The sequence below is a fragment of the Pongo pygmaeus genome, chromosome X (assembly GCF_028885625.2).
Source record: "Pongo pygmaeus isolate AG05252 chromosome X, NHGRI_mPonPyg2-v2.0_pri, whole genome shotgun sequence".
Lineage (NCBI taxonomy): Eukaryota > Metazoa > Chordata > Mammalia > Primates > Hominidae > Pongo > Pongo pygmaeus.
The window spans coordinates 9,104,435-9,126,828 of NC_072396.2; the positions used below are offsets into that span (position 1 = coordinate 9,104,435).

The 22,394-nt window shown below is 39.1% G+C and overlaps 1 protein-coding gene across 1 annotated transcript in view; it reads right to left on the minus strand.

Moving 5' to 3' along the window:
• ANOS1 (anosmin 1) overlaps positions 1–22,394 on the minus strand; it is a 202,553-nt gene that overhangs the window by 149,819 nt on the left and 30,340 nt on the right. The window contains exon 2 of the mRNA XM_054472957.2: positions 20,607–20,654. Within this exon, the coding sequence (XP_054328932.1) occupies positions 20,607–20,654 (48 nt within the window). The remainder of the gene's footprint in view (positions 1–20,606; positions 20,655–22,394) is intronic.

Genomic DNA, 22,394 nt, shown 5'->3' on the forward strand with positions numbered 1-22,394 from the left:
TATACGTAGTTATTCAACTCAAGAGACCAAGAGACTGAGGATGATACTGCCCCGCCAACCTTCAGTTCAACAACTCAGAGTGAAAATAATAATAATAAAATTAAAAATCGGCTTTAAGAGGTAAAGCATGCTAAGAGTAATAAGGCAGACACAAAAGGATAAATATCCTATGATTCCATTTGTATGAGGTTCTCAGAGTACTCGAATTCATAGAGACGGAAATTAGAATGATGGTTGTGGAATGGGGGGAATCAATTAATAATTATATTGATTTTCTTTACAAGAGTCCCTATAAGTAGGCATATTGAGATCCTTAGGCCTCTGGAGACACAGAGTCAAATGTTTCACGCTTTTAAATTATTTATGCTTATAATATCCACCTTTAGGGATTTTTTGCAAAAAAAAAAAAAAAAAAGTCTTATCCTTCAAAAAGGTTATTTCTACAGTCAAATTCATAAAAACCGAAAGTAGACTGGTGGTTGCCGGGGGCTGAAGGAGGGGGAAATGAGAAGTTGTTATTTCATGAGTATGGAGTTTTAGTTTGGTAAGATGAAAAAGTTCTGGAGATCTGTTGTACAACAATGTGAATATACTTAACACTACTTAACTATACACTCAAAAATGGCTCTGTTGTACAACAATGTGAATATACTTAACACTACTTAACTATACACTCAAAAATGGCTCTCAGGCTGGGCGCAGTGGCTCACCAGTTGCATTTCCAACAACGTCTCAGGTGATCTGAGGCTGCAGGGTCCATAAACCACACTTTGAATAGCAAGAGTCTAACCAACTAAATTGCGAATACTGAAGCTCAATAATCCCAGCACTTTGGGAGGCCAAGGTGGGTGGATCACTTGAGGTCAGGAGTTCAAGACCAGCCTGGCCAATGTGGTGAAACCCCATCTCTACTAAAAATACAAAAATTAGCCTGGCGTGGTGGTGTGTGCCTGTGATCCCAACTACCTGGGAGGCTGAGGCAGGAGAAAGAATTGCTTGAACCCAGGAGGCAGAGGTTGCAGTGAGCCAAGATCACGCCACTGCACTCCAGCCTGGGTGACAGAGTGAGACTACATCAAAAAAAAAAAAAAAAAAAAAAAAAAAAAGGCTTTCGTGGTAAATTTTTAATTTTTAAATTATTTATTTATTTATTCTTAGAGACAGGGTCTCACTCTGTCACCCAGGCTGGGGTGCAATTATGTGATCATAGCTCTCAGTGGTAAATTTTATGTTTTTTTTGTGTGTGTGTGGTGTGATTTTTTTACCACAATAAAAAATAAAAATGTTACTTTTATAATAAAAGAAAAGCTGTTTATTAGAAAGAAGTAATAGTCATAAAACACTAACTTTCTTCAACATACTTCAATGACATTTCTTCAAATTAAATTTCCAAACAGACAACTGTAATAAAAATTTTGAACCAGGGTGTTTTTGTTGGTGAGGAAAAGTTTTAGAGTTGTCAATTAGATGATATCCCAGGAAGACATAAGGCAATCTAATCAACTGTGCTTATTTCTCCTATTTTACACAACTTAAGTGACATGGAGGCACCTGCTCATTTCACCTTCCACACTGAGAACACTGCTCTCAGCTCATGTCCAGTAATCTCCTCCTTCCCGTCATTCTCTCACTCTAGCACTGAGCACTAACCAACTCTCATAATATGTGATCAGGTTATGTATGGTACAGATTCCCTAGTGAAGAGTATCAGAATATGCCATCCCAAAATATGCTACTTTGGCATAAGTATTATTTTGAGCTGAGAGCAATTGAGAAGCAGTAGATGCAGGAAGAACTCTCTGCCTTCCCCATTTCTGCTTAAAAGCAGACATAAATTTCCCCTTTGTAAAGGCAATGTAAGTTTCCATTTGTAAAAAGTTCCCTTCTTCCATACCAGGAAGAGAAAAATAACTCAGATTATCTGCATAACAAGCCTTAGTAAACAAGCCTTATCTACCATACATTTCTAGGTCACTTTCCCACAATTTACTGCCTGGAGCCCAAAACCCCCTTTTCTTTGTCTATTCTCCTCTCCACAATGTATTGCCCTTCATTAAAATAGTATATAAACTTCTAGGTCTAACCACTTCTTTGAGTTTTTATTTCTTTTCTGTGAAGTCCCTGTGCATGTGAAATTATTATCATCAAATAAGCTTTGTTTGCCTTGTTTTCCTGTTAATGTCTTTTGTGCATTAAATTTATAGGCCCTAATAACAGAACCCTACAAGGGTAAACGGAAAGTTTTTCCATCGCTGTACTAGTGTATTTACCTAGCAATTTTATATAGGACAAAGAAAACTAGTATCAATACAAACCAGTAAAATGTGAAGATGAATATTTATGCGCTTTCAAGAGAATATAGCTACATCTCTTGTTTGAGAGATTGCCCAGCCTCTCAAAACCTGACTTCCCTCTTTTTTCTCTTCCTCATGGCCACACTACCAAAAGAAAGGAGAACCATACCTGGAATGAAATTTCTCCCTTTCCACACTTTCCTCAAGTAACATGCAGTCTGCCCCCTGTCTTCCAGGCTTTCCTAAGACTCCTCTTTCAAAGTCTCCAAGGACATCAAGGCCCATTCTATGGTCCCCACATCTTATCAGCTGCAGGACTTTGAGAGGGTCACTCTATCCAGCATTTTGCATAGTAATCAAGGAAAGTTAATACTTTCCATTCCCATCTCAGAAAGATGCTTTAAAAGCAAATGGTATTCATTTATGTGACAATTCTTTGCAAACTGTAAATCCTAACCAAATGTAAGATATTAAGATAATGACCAAAGATCAAGCCAAAGTTACTATCAACATATTTAGGGAGAAATCCAGAAGTAATAAAAATGTCAAATTACTCCTAACGTAAGATAAGGAAGTGAAAGAATCACATTGATCGGGGGTACACTTCTGAGAGCACAGAACTTAAGATTTCTGATTCAGATGACTGAATTTATATCCAATCCACTCCCCACACAGCACTCCATCACCCAAACAAACCCTTCACAAGCACGGGGTCAGGCACATGGATGGCATATATTTAAAACTTAACAAATGAAAAGTGAGCTAAGAAGGAGGAATGGGGGTAATGAGTTTCCAAGACTCAAGAATTTCAGGCTCTACCTGCAAAAAATATGTAAGCAAAAAACTACAAGACAATGAATGCAAGCATCAACATGGCTAACAGGCAGAAAGGATTAATCAATTGGTCCTGGGACTAAAGGAAGATAAATGTCAGAGAAAGCTACAGAGAAAAAAAAAAAAAAAGTAAGATCTGGCTTTTTTCGGAAAACGAGAATTTCACCACACACACACACACACACACACACACGGGACTGGAGCAACAGGTAATGTAATAAGTGTAAAGAGAACAACAAAGAGTTAACACATGCTATATGGCTGTTCAAGACCTGTGGGATGCATTAAGCCGTTTAATCATCACAAGAATCTATACAGTGGCCCCTATTATTATCTGCCCCATTTTTCTTCAGATGACAAAATTGAGGTACACAAAACAAAATCACTTGCTCAAGATCACACAGCCCCTAAGTAGAGAGGCCATAATGTGCTGATTAATTCCTGAACTAAATTTTAGTAGTCACAGGCTTGCCACTTGCTTTTCATCCCCACGCTGTATTACCTCTCCAAAATGCTACAAGCAAAAGCAAAGAGGCATGAAAGAATGTGGCATGCTGAGGAGTCTGGGAAAATTGTCTAATGAGAAAGAAGAAAATGAACCCTGAGAAAATACACAAACAGAAAAAAAAGCAGAGTCATCTGGAAAGTTAGATGGAGACTCAATATAAAGGATGCTGAAAAATGTGCCAAAAATTTGATGTGATCCTGTAGGTTAGGGCTACCACGGACCAACATCTACTGGAATCCTTTGAGAAATGCAGACTCTCAGGCCCCAGCCCAGACACACCACATCAGAATCTATGGAGGTGGGGCCCGGGAATCTGCATTTGAGCAAGCCCGCCACGGGATTCTTGAGCATGCTAAAGTTTGAGAAGCACAACCTTTAAGACCTTGGGATCTGTGAAGAGCAAAAATGGGGAGAAAAATTGGGGCTATGGGATTACCACATTTTAGGGACAGTAAGTGCTTTAGTGATATCAAAGGGGATAGCAAAACAGTTTGAGAGATTTATCAGAAGGACTTTGCAGGCAGCCAGATAGAAAGGTAAAGGACGAGGAGCGATGAAGGAGGATTTTGAGTTTTTTGGCTTGGGTGCTTACGATATATTAATCTTTTAATTAATATTAATAATTCCAGAGAGAAATACAGGTTTGGGGAGCACTAATAAGTAACTCGGCCCAGGTGACGGAGCTAGTGAATCCCTTCAGCCTTTAACACTGGTGCCCAAAGACCAAACTCTATTGTGCCTCTCACTCAAACTGCAGAAGATGTCCATTTAAATCAGGACACATCAATGTCAAGGATTTAGATAGGATCTTAAATCAGAAATAGCCAGTAAAAAATTGAATCTAGAAGGAAAGGAATACTGCAACGGTCTACATGTGTTACAGAAACAAGGCAAGTAAAGAAGAGGTATTTCCTTGGCCAAAAATAGAATTCTTGCTCTGCCTCCCAAATATCAGAGAGCAACGCCATTGCCCCCATTTCCTTTAGATTATGGTGATTGTGAAAGAGAGGCTTCAATTCTACTCTTTAAATCATCTTAGGGCTTGATTTATGCTGCTGCTGCGAATGCATGACTGACATTATCCTGCAAGTCCAAGCAGAATGCAGGCAAACTAGTGTTGCCTTTGTCCGGATCAGGAGGTAACCTCTCAGCAGAGTGACAGCTAATGTTATAACACTGGAGGTTTCAACACGGTGCACACAAAGGCTGGGAGATGTCACCCTTCTGATCTATGCTACTTTTTCCTGACAAATACTATGCTAGGACTGCGCAGAAAATGACTCAGAAGAAATATAGAAAATCCTCCCCATGTACTTATTCTATCTGAGCTCATGTCTGCTTATAACATGGCCATTACCAACCAGAAAACAAAAGTTCTAAGGAAGGTTATTGCCTTTCTGCCGCAAAACAAAATAGGGAGACAGGCAGAGGATGCACAGGATGCATGTGGGGAATAGGGCAACATTCAGAAATGTGAAAACACAGCAGACAATTGCACTTGCGGCAAATTTGCCTTGGGTCTTGGAACTGCTGTCTTTGAAGGGCCTCCGCAACAGGGCTTCCCGGTCATCAGGGGACTTTTCGGTGCTGCTTCATCCAAGAGGGCTAAGATTTACAGTTGATTAGCCTGCATAGTTCAGTTGCTTTTTCAAAAGATTCTAGGAAGGGATTATTTCTGTGCCCAAAGAGCCCCTAGAGAATAGAGAAGGCTGCTTTGCCGGCCGTAATGTGAATTCCCCAGAGTCGGTACACTGTGCTCACTGAAGCAGATGAAGTAAAGTTAAAGAAGCATTTAGTTCTTCAGAATGCCGGCCTTAATAAGTATCTTTTTGTGGAAGGATTTAGGAGGAGGGGAGGGTTATCCTTAGTGCAGGCATTATTTCCTCATACAAAAAGGGAAAATGTGCATACAGTTGGATGTAAAAAGCCAACCTCGAATGCCTGCCCCCCCACCCCCGGCCTTCCCTGAGGAAAAGTTGCTGAACACACACTCCCAAACACGAAAGCATGAATCTTCACAGCTTAATAGTCCTGAAGCCATTGTGAAGTTTCTCTTGGGAAACACTGTTCATTCATCTGCGACTGGCCAAGTTCAACCATTCAGCTGTGAGAACTCGGAGACTTGCAGCCATCAAAAGACCCACCTTCCTCAGCAAGCGGAAGCCAGAGGAGCTGTGTCCCCAAGGAAGATCTCGGGAACTCGCTTCTCCTCTCCACAAGGACCCGTTCCAGCCCCACGAGAGAAGTCTGCAGAAGGCTGAATCTAGGTGCATCTGCAGGCAGCTGAACTCTTAAATGATCTCTGCTTGCACAGTTCAGGGCTTGTCCTGGCCCCTGCGGCTCTCACAGTTCTCCCTGCAAACAGTGCTCCTTATGTGGAATTTGATGCAGAATTAGTCACTTGCAATGAGTTAAAATGAGTATGATTTAATTAGACAGTTTCGCATAAGCCCAATTTTCTAACCAACAGCAACTTTTTCCTATTTAAACCCTGCATTTTCTTCAACCTGTCATCACACACGAATATACACATTGACACCAACTGAGCTATTGCTATTGCTATTATAGCTATTGCTATTAATATAATGAACACAGCATCGACAGAGTGGCCATTCCATTATCGTTAAATAAGCCAGAAGCCATTCATTATACCTCTCTGTGCTTAAAATTTTCAGCTGGGGCTCCCATAACTTAAGGCAGAGAGAAAGTCTTTCATGGAAATCAACATAAACATTTGCCACCCATAAGAATAGAGAGAAAAAGGGACAGAGAGGGAGGGAGGGAACGAATGAACAGAAGAAAGAAAAGAAGAGAAGAGAAGAGAAAAGAAAGAGAAACAGAGAAAGAGAGGAGAAGGGGAAGAAGGAAGGAAGGAAGGAAGGAAGGAAGGAAGGAAGGAAGGAAGGAAGGAAGGAAGGAAGGGAGGGAAGGAAAGAAAGAGAAAAAGAAAGAAAGAGAAAAAGAAAGGAGGAAGGCAGGGAAGGAAGGAAAAAGAAAGGCAGGAGGGAAGAAGAGAAAGAAAGAGAGAGTGTACGAGCAAGATTTACAAAGTGCACACTTTAAGTCATTTTCCCCCACACAAATGGAAAATGAACTTACCCACATCGGTAGCTATGCTCTGAAAAGACCCGGTTGAGAGAAGTCCTTTCTTTATTGTGTAGTTTTAAAGACGATTCTTTGACCTCTGCTATTTATGACTTGAGATCTGTGAAGACAGGGCCAAACCCCTCTGGCTCCCATGGCCCACACAAACAAAAGCACCCCACCTTTGTTCCACTACCACATTTCCCATCAGGACAAGTTTCTACCGCACTCCCTGTTTTCATAATTTAAGTTGTGTTCTCCTAAATTTTTCTTGCTCAGTTACAGCCATTACCTAATTTACAAGAGGCTCTCATTGCTCTTTTCCAGTAAATCTTTTCCCATAATCATCACTTCTCAGCTGAAAGAACTTTGGTATGAATATAGATGTCTTGTCACTTCATTTTGTTTAACCATGAAATTTTGGATAAAAGGGTTCAAGAGACTAAACAACTCATCGGGCAACATGCGCAGCCACAATATGATATCATTCTACTGATTTATTATTTTATGGATGTGTGCATTTATCTATGGCCTTTCTCACTCTTAAAATAATTCAAGACAATTTACAAAGCTACATATGATTACAGCTGGAAAGCACATCTTAAGTGAGTGAAAAAAAAATGAGATAAAGGGAAATTTAAATAGGGAGAAAATAAATACTGTCAGGGATAAAGCAAGTTTCCTAAATACATATGATCAATTTCAGCACACTTGTTAAAGACAGGCTGTTTGATTTAAGTTTTAGCTTTCTAAAGACCAATTGTAAGAGGAAAACACTATTGACTGCAAAATCCACAGTATCCATAGGCCAAAAGTATCCACCCATTTCTCAAGGAGGCACAATTAGTACTGATAATGCAATCAAAATGAATGTCTCTAGGCTGGGCGTGGTGGCTCAGGCCTGTAATCCCAACGCTTTGGGGGCCCAGGTGGGCAGATCACCTCAGGTCAGGAGTTCCAGACCAGCCTGGCCAACATAGCGAAACCCCCTCCCTACTAAAAAAATACAAAAATTAGCCGGGCGTGGTGGCAAGCATCTGTAATCCCAACTACTCAGAAGGCTGAGGCAGGGGAATCGCTTGAACCTAGGAAGCGGAGGTTGCAGTGAGCCAAGATTGCGCCACTGCATTCCACCCTGGGAAACAGAGCCAGACTTCGTCTCAAAAAAAAAATTAAATAATTAATTAATTAATATCTCTCCAAGTTTCCTCCCCAAAATGGCATGACATAAGAGACCAATGTCCTCAACAACTTTCTTAGAGCAGCCCCAACGACTAGGTTTGTAGGACAATTTCTGAGGTTATCATCCATATTGCATTGCAGCAACATACCATTCAGCAAAAGCCATTTGTTGAAGGAAGATTTGAAATGGCAAAGACATAGTTTAGTCCTGTAATCAAGGCATAGATTCTAGAGCACCTGGAAGTGATACATCCATCAGGCAGGTATAAATACTGTCTGTCCAGTGGCTTTTGGTACCACCAGGATACAATGAGTTTCATATTCTACTCCTTGGAAAGTTCCAGATGCCTGGTGGCTTTGCTTATACTTCATTGTCACTTCATAGCTAGCAAAACTTTCATTAGCTCTGACATTCACTGTGAAATTAAAGGTCCTAACAGACATTTGTCTAAAATAAATAAATAAATACATAAATATTAAAAAAAAAGCAACCCACTTCCTGCATAGATATGCATCAAATAGGGAGAAGGGAGTATTTGACAAAAATCCTCCTCAGAAAATGTGATTTCATTTTCCAACCCAGAAGAAAACAGAAGGTGTAATCCAGTAAACACACACACACACACACACACACACTGATTACCCAAAGAACATCATGTTTTGAGTAGTGAATCTTACAAGGATATTCTTAGAACTAAATTAGTTGCAAAATAAATATGTCAAGGTGGTTGAATGTCATTATTTATGGGGCAAGGCAGGTTCTTCCCCATTGAATAGATTAAGGATCTCTTGAGAAAGGCAAATTGTTTTACTTTGAAACAATTAGTCTATATTCTCTTTTTCAGGCAAGTGAGACAGCAAGAGTTTCTATGTTCACCCAGTTGGTAAAAATAGAGTTTAAATTAAAACCTCCATTTATTTTCCTACAATGACTGCTCTTTCAGAAACACAGAGAAATGAAAAGTTTCCAAAGTAGACTATGCACAAACACAAATTAGGTTTTCTAAGAGGAACTCCTATGTGTGATTCGGGAGACAAGCAGACTTGAACCTCATTCCAATGATTACTTATAAGGTGGAGTCAAAATTATGAACATAGAAAAGCAAATGTGGACCCCCCCTTAAATTCAACTGAGAGTTTTCTACCCCAGTAGAGAATATTTTGACAGTGACTGTCAAGGCAGAGATAAAGCAAAATGATACAATCTCATGTTCAATGCCCACAAGTGCTGATCTACCAGAGATTGAAATCCAATTCTGTCTCCTTTCTCAAATACAAGGGTCCCCAAACTTCTATCAGCATTGGTGCAGTTTTCCAGTTGCCAGAAGAAACCTCAACATCTTCAAACAAGCAGCACTCATCCCTGCTCTGCGTGCTTTCTGATGAACACATTACAACTTCAAAACATCTGTCAGACTGTAATCACCATGTAATGCATCTTGACTCAGATGGTTTTCATATGTTCAAAACAGATTCCCTTTCTAAAGGCAGCTTTATGGAATTCGTCTTCAACTGTGAACCAAATAAGAGATTTCGTTTGCATTTTCTTTCATCAGATGGAAGAAGAAATTAATCGTAAGAGATTAGGAAAAGACTTACACGGAGGTGCATTTCCCCTTCTGCATGTTTTTCCTTTGAAGTTTATAGCAGGTGGAAGAGTCTTTCACACCCGTAAAATTGACATGGAAAAGCAGAAACACACTGAGCTATTAACTTGTCACATACTGGATTTAAATCTAAATAGGAACCCGTTCTTTCCCTTATATATTGATTGTGTACCAGCTTAGCAGGAAGCTTTGCATGTTCTTTCAGCAGACAGGCTAGTTTCTAGGCTAAAATAACCTGGAATGTTTCAGCTACCGCAGGCTAATGATCACCCAAATGCACACTAATATGTTTGATAAAAGTTCTCAGCGTGAGGGCAGAAAACGCTTACCATGAGAATGACGGTGGTCAGGGGAAGCAAATCAGTGACACCAACTCATGCCGCCTTCAATGCTGGAGGCTCCAATTAGAACTGTGAGTCTGCATTCCAGGGGGCAATGACAGATGGAAGTTTGCAGCAAATCTCTAATTGTTTAAATCATTAACTCATCCATCCACCTGCATTATCACTAGAAGGGACCCTGCTGGAAGCCTTCAGTGGTTTCTCAAAAATCTCAGGACTATTTCCTGGCCATTTAAGAAATGGTGTTTTGAAACTAGTTGTTTATGTAGCTATTTGTGAGTTCTTTTTTTATCTTTTTCACATGCTCTCATTTTTTTCTCTTCTTTTTTCTTTCCATTTCTGCCTTTGCATCAGAGATGACATCCACTTTAATGTCCTTCTAGAGCGACAATGGATGAATTACTTATAAATCATGCCACACGTCCAGCCCTAACTTAATTTTCAATGGCATCAACTCCCTTAAGACAGACTTCAGGCCGGGCTCCGTGGCTCACGCCTGTAATCCCAGCACTTTGGGAAGGCCGAGGTGTGCAAGTGGCTTGAGCTCAGGAGTTCAAACCAGCCTGGACAACATAGTGAGATCTTGTCTCTACAAATAATAATAAGAAGAAGAATAAGAATAAATTATCCAGGCATGGTGGCACATGCCTGTAGTCCCAGCCACTCAGGAGGCTAAGGCAAGAGGATTACTTGAGCCTGTGAAGTCAAGGATCCAGTGAGCCGAGATGGTGCCATTGCACTTCAGCCTGGGCAACAGAGCAAGACCCTGTTGTCACGCACCTCCGTGTGAAGAGACTACCAACAGGCTCTGTGTGAGCAATAAAGCTTTAAAAAAAAAAAAGAGAGAGAGAGAGAGAGAAAGAGAGAGAGACTTCATGTCTTACTAAGCACAAAAGGCCAAGGCTACTTATAATTATCTTGTGGCATCACGCTATAGGACAGCTGGAGAAATTTACATCCAGTGGTTTATATTAATCATGCTAATATAATATTGTACATAAGATGGCTTTTTCAAAAGAACACTAGTTGAAACCTCACACACACTAACAATTTCTTTTCGCATGCATTCTACACAAATGTTAAGTCCAAAATGTTGGTTTAAGGAAATAATAGAATATTTCTCTTATCTCTTCTAATGTTTATTCTCACATCATATTTATTTTCTCCTGAAAAATAAAGACATGATCTCATGTAAGTAAAGACATGTACTTGTGGAAATAATAACATTAATATCCAAAATGAAGGGGAATTAATTATACCCGACTTGAGACATTTTCTGCATAAATCTCTCTCTTTGAATTACACAAGCCTGCACTTCTCCTGAAATCATTGTCAAAGGTGATTTGGCTGTGAAGTCATTGTTTGCTCCAAAGGAGATCAATAAGTTGGACAACAGATGCTTGGTGAACAGCAACATTATTCTTGAAATGTATCATATATAAAGTCAAGAGATATTGTATAAGCAACAGTAAGTATTGCAACAGGTCTAAAGTATCTAAACATTTAAAATTTTGATCTACTACATATTAGAACTGCAATCAGGTAAAAAACGTTCACCTTTGGTTCTTGGGTACTTGGGCACAGTGCATTTTCATGTATGTCCGAGTTTTCATTTTGCTCCTAAGAAATGTCTTCCTTGGGCTCTATGGATTTACAGTCATTACCACATAAATCACAGAAAGCATCTCACGCAAAACAAAAATTTCCACAGTCATATTCAGATGTGTTTCAGAGGTTTGGCCCTCTCTCAATAAATTTCACAGATGGCAAATGAAGCTGTCCAGATTTTTATATAAGCAAAACCAATCTTCCTCACCTCTAAACTTGGTTCTGAATAAAGCTGGAAAATCACTAACAGTTAGGAGTTGTAGCCCTTATAAGAACTGAACTCCCACTGAGATCAAAGCTGTAAGCCAAGGCACCAAGATTGGGCCCTAAATTACCACTTTTCAACACATACGCTCCAAACCAAATGGGGAACAAAAGTCAAGCCAGTGAGTTCTGGCACCCAAAGGCAGAAAGAAAAGCATGCAGGCTCCCCACAGATAGGTGGTTGTTACTAAGTGGCATGCCATTGTTTGTTAGATGCAAGGTTTTGAAACATAACTCTGAGCTGAAGGTTAAAGGAGAAATCTTTTTTTTTTTTTGAGACAGAGTCTCAGTCTGTTGCCCAGGCTGGAGTGCAGTGGAGCGATCTCAGCTCACTGCAACCTCCACCTCCTGAGTTCAAGCGATTCGCCTGCCTCAGCCTCCTGAGTAGCTGGGATTACAGGCGTGCACCACCACACCCGGCTAATTTTTGTATTTTTAGTAGAGACAGGGTTTCACCATGTTGGCCAGGCTGGTCCTGAACCCTTGACCTCGTGATCCGCCTGCCTCGGCCTCCTAAAGTGGAGAAATATTTTATAAAGTGAAGACAAGACTCATGCAAATATCAGATGAAAATGTACCAAAGATTTTATTTAACTCAAGAAATAGTCATATGTTACATTTGATTCAAAGGAAAAATCCCATAGATAAATAGACAATGGACAGATAAATGATAGATTAAGATGGATGGATGGATGGATGGATGGATGGATGGATGAATAGGGTCAATAAGGAATGCTGGTGCTGAAATGGATTTACAAATACATGCAAAATGTTGTATTCCTGGATGAAGCATCAAGTGCATTCCACTAGACAAAATTTATTTGCATTTTCATGGACAAGAGTTATTTTCATTATCAATTTTCTACCATTTGCAGAGTGGGAAAATAGTTCAAAGCACTGAACACTGGACAGAACTTGGAGAAGTGCAATAGAGAGAAAAATAATCTTTACTTTTGCCAATTTTCAAGTCTTTCACAATTTTTCTTGACTCTGATCATCACATTTTAACACTGGATTTTCAAAAATTAGTTGTGATTTATTTGAAGTTTTTTTTTCCACTATTGTTTACTATTCATTATTTCAAATCCCTGCAGTTTGACAAACAATGTTCTATAAGCAATGTCAGAAACTGTCCATTTTTGTTTGACTTTATTTTAAGATATGTCTTTGTATTGTCAGAAGAATGCATTTTTATTGTTTTGTTTGGGTTTAGTTTTGTCTGTGTGAATGTAATGTCATAGAAGAGGGGTTGACAAACTACAGCAGCAGGCCAAATCCAGGTTGCCACCTGTTTTTGTAGAACCAGTAAGCTAAGAATGGTTCTTTCATTTTCAATGGTTAGAAAAAAAATAAGTAAAATACTATAATGTGAAAATTACAGGAAATTGGAATTTTAGTATCTACAAAAAATGTTTTATTGGAACATAGCCACTCTTCTTGGTCTATGTATTTCCTACTGTTGCTTTTGTGCTGCAACAGCAGAGTTGAGTAGTTGCAACAGATACCTTATGGGCTGCAAAGACAAAGATGGTTACTATCTGGTGTTTTTTTAGAAGTCATTTGCTAACCTTATCCTAGAACACTGCATTTAATGAAAAGTTACATTGAAAAGGATGATGGGATTCAGGACACACTACTCAAAATATGGCACCTTGGCATATTAAAAAACAGAAGCAGGAAAGTCTCTCTGACCTCCCCTCCTCACCCACACATATGCTTCTCCCCGATGCAGGGCATACAGCTTAGGAAAGCTTTTCCAATATTCCCAAGAAGCAGGTCAGAAGACACTCATGTGAGGGCCTCCCGATCCCTGGAAGAAAGGAACATGCTCATCTCTGAAGATGAAGGGTCACAAAGAGGAACCTGAACAAACAGGCCTTGCTAAATTCCCCAGTTTATCTCCACTAGATCACACCCTTTTTGTCCTATCATATTTCTCCATCAGTACTCACTCTTCGTCAAAGCTACTAGAAAAATACATAGAATTAACCATTTACTGGAGTCTTCATTTATTTAGGAAGACTCCCACAGCATGTAAATCTTACTAAATAAATTTGCAAGTTTTTCTCTTCTTAATCTCTTGTGTTAAAAGGACTTAGGTCATGAACATAGGATGGGTAGAGAGAAGGATATTTGTCCTCCTCTACCAGAAAAAGCCACTGGGAAACATAGATGTTAATATGGCTCATTACAATATTTTGACTCTGTGCTATGACTAAACACCAGGGCATCTTGCCCATGAATTTGAATTTCCTGTCAAATGCTCTAAATCATTCCTAAGTGGGCTTTTAGGGAAATTACATACAATGAAAAATAGAATGTAAGAATAAGCATTTCCTCTGAGCTGGAGGCTGTCTTTGGCTGGATATATCATTGCTTCAGGCCTCAGGTTCCTGAAGTTTACAATGAAAGAATTGCACTAGATATTCCTAAATATTCTCTCTAGCTTTAGAATTCTTCTCTCCATCCTTCATGCAAACAATGATCTCAGTGGTCTGTATCACCTATGTTCCCTTACTGAGAAGAGCCATCTAACTCTTAACATAGTCAGTCCTAGGATCCATGTGTCTGTGGCTCACTCAAATAGTTTTCTCTTTCTTCATCAAATATTTCCATCCCAGAGTAACAAATAAGTTACGAACATGAGAATTGAGCCTTAAGACCATGAGCAGAGCCTAATAGAGACTCGGTTATTCACACATTAACCATTAATGGGTGAGTACAGAGGAACTTCAGAATGATGGAAAAGAGTTAGAATTGTGAGATTAGCAAAGAGAAAAAGCAGAAATGGATTCTAAAGGCACACAAATGCTCTAATGGGCAAAGTAAGGGGGGAGAAGGTGGTTATGTCCCCATTGGTACAGTAATGGGGACTCATAAGGAATATTGCATGAATTTTTTTTTTTTTTTTTTTTAGACAGAGTCTCACTCTGTCGCCAGGCTGGATCTCGGCTCACTGCAAACTCCACCTTCAGGGTTCAAGCGACTCTCCTGCCGCAGCCTCCCAAGTAGCTGGGACTACAGGCGTGCACCACCATGCCCAGATAATTTTTGTATTTTTAGTAGAGACGGGGTTTTACCATGTTGGCCAGGATGGTCTCCATCTCCTGCCCTTGTCATCTGCCCACCTCAGCCTCCCAAAGTGCTGGGATTACAGGCGTGGGCCACCGCCCCAGGCTGGAATATTGCATGAGTTTTTAAGAATGGATGAAGTAACAATATCTGGGAATTTTCTCAGTGAGCAAAAAAGTAAAAAATTAATGCAAAGACCAAGTTCACCCTTTGTATCACTTTATCACTAGGGCCTAGGGCATAGTAGATGCTCAGTGAGTATCTATTGAAACGGGATTAATCAGACTCTATTGGAACGAGCAAATGAAATGTATTTAAAGAAAATGTTAAACTAGAAACATAAATAAAAGGGCTGAACAGCCACAACATTATAATATATGGGAAAAAATAGGATCTGATTTACATTATATTTGGCATGGGGTAATTTGTTATTTAAGAGAAAGATTAATGAAAATAGGTTCTTAAAGTAATAGGTTGGGCGTGGTGGCTCACGCCTGTAATCCCAGCACTTTGGGAGGCCAAGGTAGGTGAATCACTTGAGGCCAGGAGTTTGATGCCAGCCTGGCCAACATGGAGAAACCCTGTCTCTACTAAAAATACAAAAATTAGCCAGGCATGGTGGGGGGCACCCGTAATCCCAGTTACTCAGGAGGCTGAGGCTGGAGAATCACTTGAGCCTGGAAGGCAGAGTTGCAGTGAGCCAAGGCCGTGCCACTGCACTACAGCCTGGGCAACAAGAGCGAAATTCCGTCTCAAATAAAATAAAATAAAATAAAATAAAATAAAATAAAAGTAAGGTACATTGTTAAGATTGGACCAACTTAAAAATATTATTAGAATGGAAATATATCATGTTTCATCAGTATGTTTTACATTACTATAGTAATATTTCATTCCAAAAAGTATTTAGTGTGGCTTGGACTGAAAAAAAAGAAATTAAGATAAAAATTGTTTGCAAAACATATTTAGATAGAATTTTTAAAATACATTATTTTTTACGCCAAAGGTGTATATTTACTTTCTTGATTAGAAATAGGTGATCTTATTATTTACTTACTACTAAAATTGAACTACTAAAAATAAGTGATTGTAAAGGCATCATTTTAGGATAGATTTGATATATTTTAAAAGGCTTGGTCAGGCATGGTGACTCACGCCTGTAATCCCAGCATTTTGGGAGGCTGAGGGGGGCAGATCACTTGAGGCCAGGAGTTTGAGACCAGCCTGGCCAACATGTCAAAACCCCATCTCTACTAAAAATACAAAAATTAGCTGGGCATGGTGGCAGGTGCCTGTAATCCCAGCTACTGGGGAGGCTGAGGCACAAGAATTGCTTGACCCCAGGAGGCGGAGGTTGCAGTGAGCGGAGATCATGCCACTGCACTCCAGCCTGGCACACAGAGCGAGACCCCGTCTCTAAATTAAGAAATAAATGGTTTGCCCTGAATCATCCGAGACTGAAACTGTGTTTAGATGTCAGTTTTGCGAACAGTTTATTCTGGAGTGGCCAAGGGCATACCGCATTCTTATGGGTTAAATGTTCTCTCAACATAAAAGAAAAGAAAAGAAAAATCACCTTAATGGAGGAATTTCTAAGGAATCTATTTCTCCGGGAATCTACTACGTATCCCTAAATGAAGCTGAATCAGAAGAGTGGGCCATCTTTAGGCTGTATCTTTCTGACTTCCCACCAGACAACAGGAACATAACAGCAAGAAAGAGAAAATATGGCTCATTTGCTAGAATTGGGTCACAGTTTTGCCAGGAAGTTACACTATTCACAGTAGCTATAAGGGTGGAAAAAACAAACAAACAAACAAAAAACAAAAACAAAACAAAAAAAAAAACCTAGTGCATCAAGAGAATCAACCACTAAATTGAGCAAGAGATCTTTCATAACTTTCAAAAAGTTATTCTATAATCTTCATATGTGTGAGGTATACAATGAGAAAATCACTGGCTTTTAATTCCACCAGAACTCAGTTCAAATCCTGTGTAGGGGATTTACTGGTACTTATTAGTAAAGTGACTTTGTAAGAAAGTCACCCACCTTTTCTGAGCATCTATGACATGAAGGTGGTCATTCCAAGATGAAGCCGAGATTAATTTCACTCACACACAATTCCATCTTCATAGAACAAAAGAAATGTAAAATAACAGTAACTTAAGCAAGATAGAAAGGTGTTTCCTCTTCATGTTCAAGGCTGGTATGGGGCCCCACAGTATCAAAGAGCCAGGTTCCTTCTATCTTTCTTGTCAGTTATTCTCGGCCTGGACTCCATCCTCAAAAGTACCTCATGGCCCAAGAGAGCTGCTGGGGCCCCTGCCATTGGTATGCCCTCTAAGAAGCAGGGAAAGACAAGGGGAAGAGAACAAATGAGTGCATTTTCTAGCTAAATCATTTCCCTTTAAAAGAGGCATTTTGAAATTCCACTTGGGCAACAAATTAGTTACTGGCCACATTTAGAAGCAATGGAGCTTGGGGAAATATAGATGTTTAATGCAAGGTGACAATGTGCTCAGGTGAGGAATGAGCTTTCGACTAGCAGAGAAGAGGAGAAACCAGATTAGTAGGCAAAGAGCAATCTCTCTCACCAGTGTTAGAGAGTACGTGATGACAATCAGAATTCCTAGACATAATGAGCCCCTAAAAAGGTGCTTGGCACATACCTTGTGCTCAGTAAACTACACATTTATTTTCTTTGATACAATAAAGTAAAACTGCTGAGGACTATGCTCTTAATTTCTTTTATAACTTCACAAATGTGTAGATCAGAGTTTGTCAATCTCAGCATTACTAATATTTGGAGCCAGATAATCTTTGCTGTGGGAGGGCTTTTCTGTGCCGTATAGGTTCTTTATTAGCATCCCTGGCCTTGACCCACTAGATGCCAGTAACTCCTCACTCCCAACTGTGACAATCAAAAATATTTCCAGCCATTGGCAATTGTTCCTGGGGGAGGAAATTGCCCTTGGTTGAGAACCACTGGCCTAGACCTGTGCTGGACAATAGGCACTCTTCTATATTCTCTAGGGTTGAGTGGTGCGGGGGCTAAAGACCCTTGAGCTCATGGTGCTGATTCCGTTATGTCGAACCCAGCATACTCTTGAAGTCAGATGAAGCACAGAGACGAATCTCTACAGTTAAAATGTTTTCTTCCAGCCTGGCCAACATGGAGAAATCCCATCTCTACTAAAAAATACAAAAATTAGCCGGGCATGGTGGCAGGCGCCTGTAATCCCAGCTACTTGGGAGGCTGAGACAGGAGAATTGCTTGAATCCGGGAGGCAGAGGTTGCAGTGACCCAAGATTGCACCACTGCACTCCAGCCTGGGTGACAGAACAAGACTCCATCTCGAAAAACCAACAAACAACAAAAACAACAACAAAGTTGGGGACAGAGCACAGGCAGTCAAGAGACAGCCAGTGAGAATCAGAATAGGGCTTTGGATTTTAGTCTGACTGAGATGGAAATGAATCATTAGGTTTAAGGTAGACAGCAGTGTAATGCCACTTATATTTTTGAAGGGTCTTTCCAGCAGCCATGAGGAAATGTGATTGTTTGGGGTCAGAGTGGAAGCCAGGAGACCCATCGGGATGCTCTTGGATTCATCCCAGACAGAGAGAATGGCAGGGTGGAGGTGGGAAGAGTGGTTAGATGAGATCTGTTCCACAGGGGCTCTGAAGGAGGAGCTGACAGGCTTTGCAGATGGTCACCAGAAGTGATTAAAAAGTGTGTGGTTTCTAGAAAACATTATGCGAACCTAATCTTTTAAAATATATCATCAGAAAATTATATCATTAACACTGCTTCTGACTTTTCTGAGTTTTCTGACTTTTCTCTCCCTATATTTGTACAAACTGGTTTCTAGAGCTGTTGGCCTATAAGAAACACAATGTAGAAGACAGGGATGTATATGTCTCTACTGGTTTGTTGAGTGATTACAGAACCATCATCAATATGTACATGCCTGAATTTTCCCATCTGTAAAACTGATGACTACGTGACTACGGATTACCAGTAACCTTATTAACCTATGCATTAAGAGAAAAAGCCCACCTAGTACTTCATGAATCCCAAAAGAAATGCAAATTGTCATTATCTGCACAGGTATCCAGTCGTGATAACATCCAAAGGAGTCAAACTTTGATTAATAAGCAAGATTCATTCCCAAAGATTCCCAAGGATCCCAAGTTAAAGACAACCCTTCAATTTCTGTCAGCTTTGTAATATATTCCAGAGTTTCAGTTGGGCTTAATTGTGACTTATTGATTGATTTTTGCTTTCTGACAAAAAGGATTGCTTTCTTTCCTTGTGAAATTCAAAGTCTCTCATGGCAGCCTTGATTAATTATTTGCAAAATATGGTTTAACCATCTATGATCCCTAGTGTACGAATTTCTTTCACTGCAATAATTTTAAAGTAATTCAAATAAGCCTGTTCTAATCAAATTCCTTGTAAGTCTGCAAAACATAATTTTCTGATGGGATATGGAAAAAATGAGTGCTTAAATAAGAAGTATTACCAATGTAACAAATTATCATTCCTATAATACACGATTAATACGACATTGGACAAAAAGAATACTTATGAAATTTAATCAACCTCACGGCATTATGTGCTTTATCTGGAATGATGGCATGAAAAAGTTATCTAAAATTCCAGTTGAAGACCAATTAATATAATCAATACCAGAAAATGTCTGGACAGAACAAATGCTTAGGACATTGCATTAAAAGAGTAAGTGGACTGTAACCAGGCATTTCATTCCTGCCTAGTATCTAGACAGTCAGAGATAAGCAAAGCTTATCTTCATCAAATTATTTAACATTCACGTAGGAACTCTGCTCTATTTTAAAGTAACACTCGTGTATTCAGTGAGCATGACTGTGGAAATGCATCATTAGAACAAAGTTTTTGGTTTAGGAATATTATTCTATAATAATTTATTGTATGTATTTGAAAGATCTTTCACAAAATAATCCTTTTCATAAATATGCTATTTCAAGATTATTATATATTCCTTAGATTACTTGTTGTTTATAAAATAAAGGTGTATTTCTATTTCAGGACTAAAAGTAATATCCATGAAATAAATTTTATGAAACACTATTATGATCCCAAAGTTTTGCTCCAATGTTTTTAGCAAACTTTGTAAACTTTACTCATTTACATAATCTGATTACAAAACCTACTTCAGACTGGAGCTGGAGTACCATCATATATATATTTAAAAAACAAAGATTTTGGTGTATTGGGATTGAGGTAAGAATTGTATTATATCAAACATATAAATGAGTAACATAATAAAGTTTATAGTACTTTAGTGTGCAGCAAAGAATACTCAAAAATGGAAAAGAGACTGTTTAATGAAAAAATCAAATTATTTAAACAGCAATTCCTACAAAGAAACCAAAATACATGCAAAATAACATAAGTATACATAGAATACATTAAATCTTCTCTGGTCTAACCAGAGGGCATTTTCTTCTTAATGTTTTTTAACAGAAAATTACAAACAACAATAAAATACAGTAGTATATAGAACCATTGATACCTGTATCTTGATGGCAGTGGTAGCTACGTAAATCCAATCTTACACATGATAAATGTCACAAAATCATACACATACATTGCATGCATATCAATTTTGTGCTTTTGATATTGTTTACAATTACTTAAAGTGTAACCATTGGTGGAAACTGGGCATATATGATTTCTCTGTGCTGTCTTTGCAACTTACTGTGAATCTATAATTATTCCAAAATTAAAAGTTTTTTGCACCATTCATACAGGTATAGGAAACGTACCTTAGAACATTGCTTGTGATTCTGGCACCAAACCAGGGAACCATTGTTCTGCAAAAAGAAAAAGGAAAAATACTGATCCATTAGAAAGCTACACATACACAGATTTCTAATTTAAAATTATAATTTATGCATATAATTTTTGAATATTTGCATTTTCACAAATGCCCAATCTTGCAAAACCTGTTGTCCTTCCCTTCCAATGATAGAAAATGTGTTTGTAATCTAAGTTTCATTTTGTTGTTGATTTCATGATGTAAATAAAGACATATAAAATACTAAAGATTCCAAGCTGTCTGAAATGAAAAAGGGTCTGAGGCAACTTTGATGGTGTGTTGAGCAGTGAAGCAGGTAAATGAACACTAGACGTTCCGCCAACAGTCAGCAGTTTTGAGAAATTTACAACTTAAGCGTTGTGGATGCTTTTGATCTCAACCAATTTACAGAAATAAGAGTTTGGGATTGGGAGAAAGATCTTGTATTAGTCTGCTCTTACACTTCTATAAAGAACTACCTGAAACTGGGTAATTCATGAAGAAAAGAGGTTTCATCGACTCACAGTTCTGCAGGCTTAACAGGAAGTATGGCTGGGGAGGCTCAGGAAACTTACAATCATGGCGGAAGGCAAAGGGGAAGCAAGCACATCTTACCATGGCAGAGCAGGAGAGAGACAGAGAGCAAAAAGGGAAGTGCCACACACTTTTAAGCCATCAGATCTTGTGAGAACTCACTCACTGTCATGAGAACAGCCAGGAGGAAATCCACCTCTATGATACAATTACCTCTCACCAGGCCCATCCTTCCAATTCGACATAAGATTTGGGCAGGCACACAAATCCAAACTACATCAGATCCCACGTGAAAAGCCTTCTCTTACTCTTTCACAAAACATATGATCACAGACAAGAGACTTAATATCCCCATGCCTCAGTTTATCCATCAGTAAAGCAAGCCTAACAGCAATATCTCATGCCATCAGGCCACTGGGGTAACTAAATGAAACAATAGATACACTCAATATATAACAAATATTTGGGGCCGGGCGTGGTGGCTCACGCCTGTAATCCCAGCACTTTGGGACGCCAAGACGGGTGGATCGCCTGAGGTCAGGAGTTCGAGACCAGCCTGGCCAACATAGTGAAACCCTGTCTCTACTAAAAAATATAAAATTAGCTGGGTGTGGTGGCACATGCCTGTAATCCCAGCTACTGGGGAGGCTAAGGCAGGAGAATCGCTTGAACCTAGGAGGAGGAGGTTGCAGTGAGCTGAAATAGCACCATTGCACTCCAGCCTGGGCAACAAGAGGAAAACTCCATCTCAAAAAAATAAATAAATAAATAAAATTGTACTATGATTTATTATCCTGAACATTAGAATTTCTGTATTCCACATAACTAAGATTTTGGTGATTTTTTTTCCTCTGGTTGGGATCTTTTAAGTCAGGTTATGCTAGGCTGGAATAGGTAGCAAAGCTAGCAGAAACCATCACCCAATAGCTAAAATGTCACGACCTCTAGTTCTCTAAAGTTCAAGGTGGAGATGAGACAAAATCTCCCATTTCCTATGTTTGAATGTCTAAACTTTTAATATGAAGGATACCAGTATCGATAGAGCAAGATGATATATGTTTGCAGTTATGAGAAAAGAAAATTGAACCAAAAAATATCTTTTAGAAAATACTTTTATAACAAGTTTATTGAGATATAATTCACAAAATTCACTCATTTAAATTGTACAATTTGAGTATATTCAGAAAGCTATGCAACCAACACCACTATTTAATTGTAGAAC